The sequence below is a fragment of the Pteropus alecto genome, unplaced genomic scaffold (genome assembly GCF_000325575.1).
Source record: "Pteropus alecto unplaced genomic scaffold, ASM32557v1 scaffold106, whole genome shotgun sequence".
In the NCBI taxonomy this organism is placed as follows: domain Eukaryota; kingdom Metazoa; phylum Chordata; class Mammalia; order Chiroptera; family Pteropodidae; genus Pteropus; species Pteropus alecto.
In genome coordinates this window covers 19419553-19426721 of record NW_006442103.1, presented here as the reverse complement: position 1 = coordinate 19426721, position 7169 = coordinate 19419553, and the positions used below count along the sequence as shown (strand labels likewise).

The following is a 7169-nucleotide window of genomic DNA, read 5'->3' as shown; positions in this document are numbered from 1 at the left end:
AGTGCGCGGCCGGAGAGCAGACCTCCGGGACCCAGGTGACCGGGAAAGCAGGCAGCCCCAGCATCGGGAGCCGCCAGCAGCAGCCCAGGCCCGGGGACCGGGGTGGGGGTGGGAGGGGGGCTGAGGGGAGGACCTTGAAGGGGGGCGGCAGGGCAAAAGGGATCCCGGAGCCCTGCCGCCATCAGAGACCAAGCATCTGGCATCAGGGATCTTCGGACCCGACCCGGCAGAAGGATCAGCCACAGGGGAGGTGTCCCCTCAGGGACGCCAAGGAGCGCTCCACCTGCTCCCCATCAGGACCCCGGCCCCTAACCCCGCAGCCTCCACCCTCACGGCCCTCCTCAGGCCCCTTCCCCCGCCTCCAGCTCACATCTCAGCCCCCAGCTCCCAGCGCCCCCGCTACTACCCTACCCTCCAGGTCTGGGCCACACTGACCCCCTCCTGGGAGGAGACCACTTGTTTGGGCTATGCCCCCTGCTGGCATGACAGTGTCTGCCTAGACCCCGGCTGCCTGGCCCCCAGCTCCCCGGCCTCCTTTGTGTGGAGAGCTGCCCCCCTGCCCAGCACTGTGGTTGGCCCCAGGGAAAGCCAGCCCTGGGCTGGGCCCCGGCCCCCACCACTTGCCTCCTTGCTGGGCAGCTCCCCCTGGCCTTCGGGCCTCTCCCTACTCCCCTCGGCCCCTCCTCCTGGGCCGCCCCAATGAAGGAGCCGGATGCCATCAAGCTGTTTGTGGGGCAGATCCCGAGGCACCTGGAGGAAAAGGACCTGAAGCCCATCTTCGAGCAGTTCGGTCGGATCTTCGAGCTGACTGTCATCAAGGACAAGTACACCGGGCTGCACAAGGGTGAGGGGTCAGGCCAGGCTGCAGAGGCTTCTGGGGGTGGGCTGGGAGGCTGGGAGGGGGCTGGAGGGTGGAGTGGCTGCAAAGGACCAATCTGGAAGGCAGAGTTTCCGGGCTGGGGAGTGTGGATGGAGGAGCTAGACGAGGACTCAGCAGGGCGACCAGGGGACCCGGATGGAGGACTAAGGTGGGCCTCTTTGGGGGAAGGGGTGTCAAGGGGGCTGCAGAGGTGTGGGTCCCAGAGATGAGGGGGCGATGTCATGGATGAACTTGGGGAAGGGTGGAGGAGCAAGAGAGCTGGTTTGGGAGATAAGGAGCTGGGCAGGGGTGTGTGTGAGTGTGTGTGTGTGTGAGTGTGTGTGCGTGTGCGTGCGCGTGCGTGTGCGCGCACGTGTGCAAGATTGAGTCCTAGTAGCCTCGGATACTATTGGGATGGAGGTCGGGACACAGGGTCAGGTGCTCGACCTGGAAAGAGTAGACAAGGACCGGGCAGGACAGCTCTAGGACCGAGGAGAGGGACCTGGGAGGCAGGGTATGAAGGACAGAGACTGGTGAAGACTTGGGGCGTGTGGGGGACTCGAAAGTTAGGAGACTGGAGGCCAAGAGAGGATGCGCCTCAGGCCCGTCCGAGTGCCGTGTGGCTAAGCAGGGTCAGGCCCAGGGCAGGACCTGGCGAGCTCTGGGCACGGGGGCCAGAAGGGCCACACTGCCCGCGCCCCCAGCCAGGGACGTCGGCTGATGCTCGTCCCTGTCCCTCGCCTCTGCCCCACTCTCGACCTTCCACGTGCCTCCCGGGGAGTTTGAGAGACGAGGAAATAGGGGAAATGGGAGGGTGGAGGGGTGATGATGAGCAAGATGGAGGCGAAGGAGGAAGAGGGAAGACGGGCTGAGGAGAACACCACCCCCCACGCCCCGGCTGCCACCACACGCCCCTCGCCTTCCCCCTCACACAGCCCCACCTCCCACCACCCCAGGGTGCTCCCTCCCCGCTCACGACCCCCATCTCAGCCCCAGGCACGGCAGCCCAGAGACCCCTGGGGCAGAGTGTCCGCCCCCTCTCAGACACCTCCCCGCCCCGGCAGGCAGAAGGTGGCAAGAAGGGACAAGCTTCCCAGACCTCAGTCTCCTGGGGGGCGGGGGGAGCCTCTTAGGGAGGGGAGACTGGGACTCGCTCCCACTGGGTCTCTCTGCCCGTGCCCTCCTCAGGATGTGCCTTCCTGACATACTGTGCCCGCGAGTCAGCCCTGAAGGCCCAGAGCGCCCTGCACGAACAGAAGACGCTTCCAGGGGTGAGTACCGGCCTTTCCAGGGCCCGGGGGCTGAGCAGGGCCTGGGGGCTGAGCAGGGCCTGAACAGGGGCAGGGACCCCCCACCTTCTTGAGACACGGAGTGTCTTTTCCGCCTCCTCTCATCACCAAGAGGTCCCTGTCTCCTCCTGGCACCCCTCTCTCTTGCTGTAGGTGCAGGCACCTCTTCTGGCCTGGAGAGAAGCCATTAGCAGAGAAACTGTGCCCTTTGCAAGGCACAGAGGCAGCCCTTTCCCGTCTTCCCACCCTGCCCCTGGGGCAGCACTTAGAGGGGGAGGACTGAGCTGCCGGGAGGCAAGGGGAGAAGGCTTTGGACACTGAGTGTGGGGCACAGTGCACAGGTGGCCCCCAGGCTTTCTTTTGTGGCTCTGGGGATGAAGTCTGGCTGTGGGAGGGGTGCCCACTGCCTGGATGGGCCGTTGGGGCCCGCTGGCCTGGCATCTCTCTGCTGGCTCCTGAGCTCAAGCCCGCTCACCTCATGTCTCCCAAGAAGAGCCATAGAAACAGGGCCACGGGGCGTCAGGGTGGAGCGGGGCCTGGGTGGGCCTTGGCTGGGAAAAAGCCTGAGGGGCCAGCAAGGGTGGGGGGCAGCCATCGCTGTGGAAGATCAGGCCTACCCGCCAAGTGCCACCTTGCTCTTCGTCACCCTGCAGATTGCCCCAGCCCGGGCTGGCAGAGGCAGGAATAAAAAAATCTCAGACCCTCTCCCCACCCCCATTTCAGAGCCTGGGGGAGGATGTGCCATTTGCTGGCTGCTGCTCTCTGTCTGCTTCTGGAGTCTCCAGCACCGTGAACTCCAGGAAGTACTTCCAGAGAGCTCACTCCCCCATCCCTTCAGCAAACATTTGCTGAGCATCCGGGTGCTGGAGACACACCTGTCCCAGCCGCCACTCCCCCGCCTCCGGGAAACGGAGTGAGGCTGATTCTCCATCTCTTCCTGGGAGGGCAAAAGAAAAAAACAGATGGGGGAAGAAGGCGGAGGTCTAGCTAGGAAAATCTGAACTGCTTCGACCACTCCCAACTCCCAAACCCCCACGGTCCGTGACCCAGCCCCTCGGTGGCCCTCAAGTCATGAGTATCTCTAGGAAAGCAAATCAGCTGCCAGCTCCCTGCTGTCACCCGCCGTCTGATCCTGGTAGGTGGCAAGGCAGACCAGAACAGCCGTTGCTCACAGAGTTAAGGTCCGTGCATGTGTGTGAGCAGCCTTGGAATCCCAGGCGCACGCGCGCACGCGCACGGGCATGTGGCCCCCTCCAGCCAGGTGTGTGGCTGTGAGCACACGCACCCCTGGGAAGCCTGGTTCCAGTCAGTCACATCGCGACTTTCTCTTCCCTCTGGGGGCCCCTCACGAATCAAGTTCTCACTCCACTGCTGTTTCTGTCTTCTTCCTGTCGTCTCCCCACCTCTCAGAGCCCCTGCGGAAACCAGAGGGACTAGAAAGGAGAGAGAGGGAGGGACCCCAGAGCCTGGGGGACGGCCTGAGCCCCCAGGGCCGTCTGCACCACCGGGGGACGGCAGCCATGGTCTGTCCCCCTCGGCTGCCTGCTGGGTGTGGGGAGGCACTGCCTCCCCATCCAGAGGAAATGAGGCCCAAGGCAGGAGACGAGGGAGAAGGGCACCCCGGTTAATGATTGTCTAGCCTTGTCCCCAGGCTCCCAGGTGACACCGAGTTCTCCACTTTGGCACTGGCCCCAGAGCACAGAATGCACAGGGAACTGACAGAGCCTCTAGTAGGAAATAAAAGGTTCTATCTTCTGCGGGAACCCTAAGCTGGAGGTGGTTCTGGGGGGCAGACCAGGGCAGTCCAGGGAGCAGATGTCCCCAGGTCTGTTCTCTGCCACCTGCTGTCCTGGCAGCCTTGTTTCCCCTCAGCCAGTCTGGCATGTGAGTGTGTGTGTACAGCATGTGTGTGCAGTGTGTGCGTGTGTACGGTGTGCGTGTACAGCATGTGTACAGTGCGTACAGCGTGTGCGTGTACAGAACATGTGTGTAGTGTGTGTATACAGTGTGTGTGTACAGCATGTGTACAGTGTGTGTACAGCGTGTGTGTGTACAGCATGTATGTGTGTACAGTGCACGTGTGTGTACAGTGTGTGTGTACAGTGTGTGTATACAGTGTGTGTGTACAGCATGTGTACAGCATGTGCGTACAGTGTGTGTGTACACCACATGTGTGTGCAGCGTGTGCGTGGCGGGGGTGTGTGTACAACATGTGTGTGTGTGCAGCGCATGTGTGTGTAGTGTGTGTACAGCATGTATGTGTGTACAGTCCACGTGTGTGTACAGCGTGTGTGTGAAGCATGTGTGTGTGTGCAGCGCGTGTGTGTACAGCGTGTATGTGTACAGCATGTGTACAGTGTGTACAGTGTGTGTATGGTGTGTGTATACAGCGTGTGTGTGTACAGCGTGTGTGTACTGTGTGTGTGTACAGCATGTATGTGTGTACAGCGTGTGTGTGTACAGCGTGTGTGTACAGTGTGTGTGTGTACAGCATGTGTGTACAGCATGTGTGTATAGCCCGTGTGTGTGTACAGTGTGTGTGTGTACAGTATGTGCGTGTGCAGCACGCGTGTGTACAGCATGTGTACAGTGTGTGTGTGCAGCGTGTGTGTGTACAGTGTGTGTGTGTGTACGGTGTGTGTATAGTGTGTGTGTACAGCATGTGTGTGTACGGTGTGTGTATAATGTGTGTGTACAGTGTGTGTGTGCAGCATGTGCGTGTAGTGTGTGTGTTTGTACAGTGTGTGTACAGCATGTGTGTGCAGCATGTGTGTGCAGCGTGTGTGTGCAGCGTGTGTGTGTGTACAGTGTGTGTGTGCAGCATGTGTGCAGTGTGCACAGTGTGTGTGTACAGCATGTGTGTGTGCAGCGCGTGTGTATGTACGGTGTGTGTACAGCATGTGTGCAGCATGTGTGCAGTGTGTAGTGTGTGTACAGCGTGTGTGTACAGCATGTGTGTGCAGCATGTGTGTGTACAGCATGTGTACAGTGTGCACAGTGTGTGTACAGCATGTGTGTGTACAGCGTGTGTGCAGCATGTACAGTGTGTGTGTGCAGCATGTGTGTACAGCGTGTGTGTGCAGCATGTGTGTGCAGCGCATGTGTGTGCAGCGTGCCAGCTCTTGCACAGTCATGTTGGGAAGTCCTTGCTGTCTAACCCCCACGCCCTCCTACTGCAGATTCTTCTTTAATGGGGTCATTTAGTCCTCTCTCCTTTTTTCCCCTCTTCATCACCCCAGAACCTGGAAGGTGCCACCATGTTAGGGTGATGCTTCCAGCCGCGGAGAGAAAGAACGGGGCTGGGCCTGTGACCGTCCAGCCCCATTTCCTTTTCTCTCCCTCTGCCACAGGTCCCTGGATCCTTCCTGCGGGCAGGGTGTGGCCTCCTGGAGGAGGTGGCCTGAGGCACGCCCTCTGTCTGGCCTGCCCTCCCCCCTCTGCTTGGGCCAGAACTCCACTATGGGGACACGGGTCCCTTGTCAGCCTCTGTTGGGCGGTGGACTCTGGCATCACGGAGGGGAGCCGGGCACAGTCTGGAGCCAGGAGTGGCCGGGCACCAGGCCTATGCAGTCAGGGGAATTAAATGAGCTCTTCTTGGAAGTGGGGTCCTTGCTATCAGTGAGGACGAGGGCCTTACAAGTGGCCATGCTGGTGGAGGGGGGGTCTCTGTGATACCTGGACAGACTATAAATAGCCCCTTCTTCTTTGGGAGGCCCCCAGGAGGGCTCACCACCCAGCAGGCGGTAGCTAGGGAAGAGAGGCGCCCAGTGCTGGGTTGCCAGGTGAACAGGGCCCGGCTGGACTCAGGGGAGGGGGCAGGTGTGCCTGAGCTGAGCTAACTAACAAAGGCTGAGCTCCCCACAGGAAGTGCCAGGCCAGGAGGAGGAGGCTGGCACTGGGGCCACCGAGGTGGGGGGGAACCTCCCATCAGCGTGGTCTGTGCTGTGGTCTGGACACTCGCGTGTGTCTTTGCGTGAGTCCACGTCAGCCGTGGATGTGTATTGATGGGCTATTTTCGTGCCTGGGAGCCTGAGCGGGGAGGGGCAGCGTCCTTTCTCTCTGGGCCCAGGTTTCTCCACCCCCAACTAAACGGCACATCCCCAGGGGCGTTGGGAAGCGGGTAGTGGCAGGCATGAGAATTCCCTGACAACTGCCACCGCGCCCTGGTGCCTGTGTGCCTGTGAGGGGACGTCCTGATTGCTCGGAGGAGAGGAGGGTGAAAGACCAGGAGCCTGAGTGGCCGGCCCCCCACCCCCTGCCACACGCACACGCACACGCACACGCACACACTCCCGAGATTGAACCTCAGATGGGATAATCCCAGATTGGTGGAGGATAAAGCTGGGGGAGATTGGCCGAGGATTTGTGTGGCTGGTACCCTCTCCCCCACCAGCTGCTCTCAGATCCAGAGATGGGGGTACATGGGGAGGGGGACCACTGAGGTGGGGCTTAGACTTGATCCGGCCGGGGACTCCCTGGCCGGCAGAGTCCAGCCGGACTGGCTGGCACGTGCTGCCGGGGAAAGGGTCCAGGGGAGAGGCGGCTGGCGGCTCTCATCTCTGCCCTTGACTGTTAAGTGGTGACAGCTTCCCTCGCTAGAACACCACGCTGGGATAGCCTGGCTCCAGGTGGCCCCATCCAGCCGTTGTACAGATGGGGAAGCTGAGGCCCAGAGGAGAGAAATGACTCGTCCCAGGTCCCCCGGCGCGTGAGTGGCAGGGCCTGGCCCGGAAGTCCAGGGCCTTCCCTGAGGGTAACTTTAGCCGCACCCTCAGCACCCTGGTTTCTTTTGCTAACTTATGATTTTTGGTCCCTGGAACTAGGGCTGCCCCACGGACAGATGAGTGGAGGGGCCAGGGCGGCCCCAGGGGTGAAAGTCCTCGCAGCGGAATATTTTCAGACACGCGATGCTGAGTGGCCCCTTCCCTCTCCGGCTCCTAAGATTCCCCGCCCCCACCCTGCCGGAGTCCCCCCCATGCTCCGGCCAGAGCCCGCAGAGCGGACCCGGGGTGCCGGCGCGT

General features: G+C 61.4%; 1 protein-coding gene across 1 annotated transcript in view; it reads left to right on the top strand.

Annotated features, from left to right (window-relative positions):
• Positions 1-699: 699 nt before the first annotated feature.
• Positions 700-7169, top strand: part of CELF3 (CUGBP Elav-like family member 3) — a 14264-nt gene continuing 7794 nt past the window's right edge. Inside the window, exons 1-2 of the mRNA XM_006919783.2 lie at positions 700-844; positions 2048-2130. Of these exons, the coding sequence (XP_006919845.1) occupies positions 700-844; positions 2048-2130 (228 nt within the window). The remainder of the gene's footprint in view (positions 845-2047; positions 2131-7169) is intronic.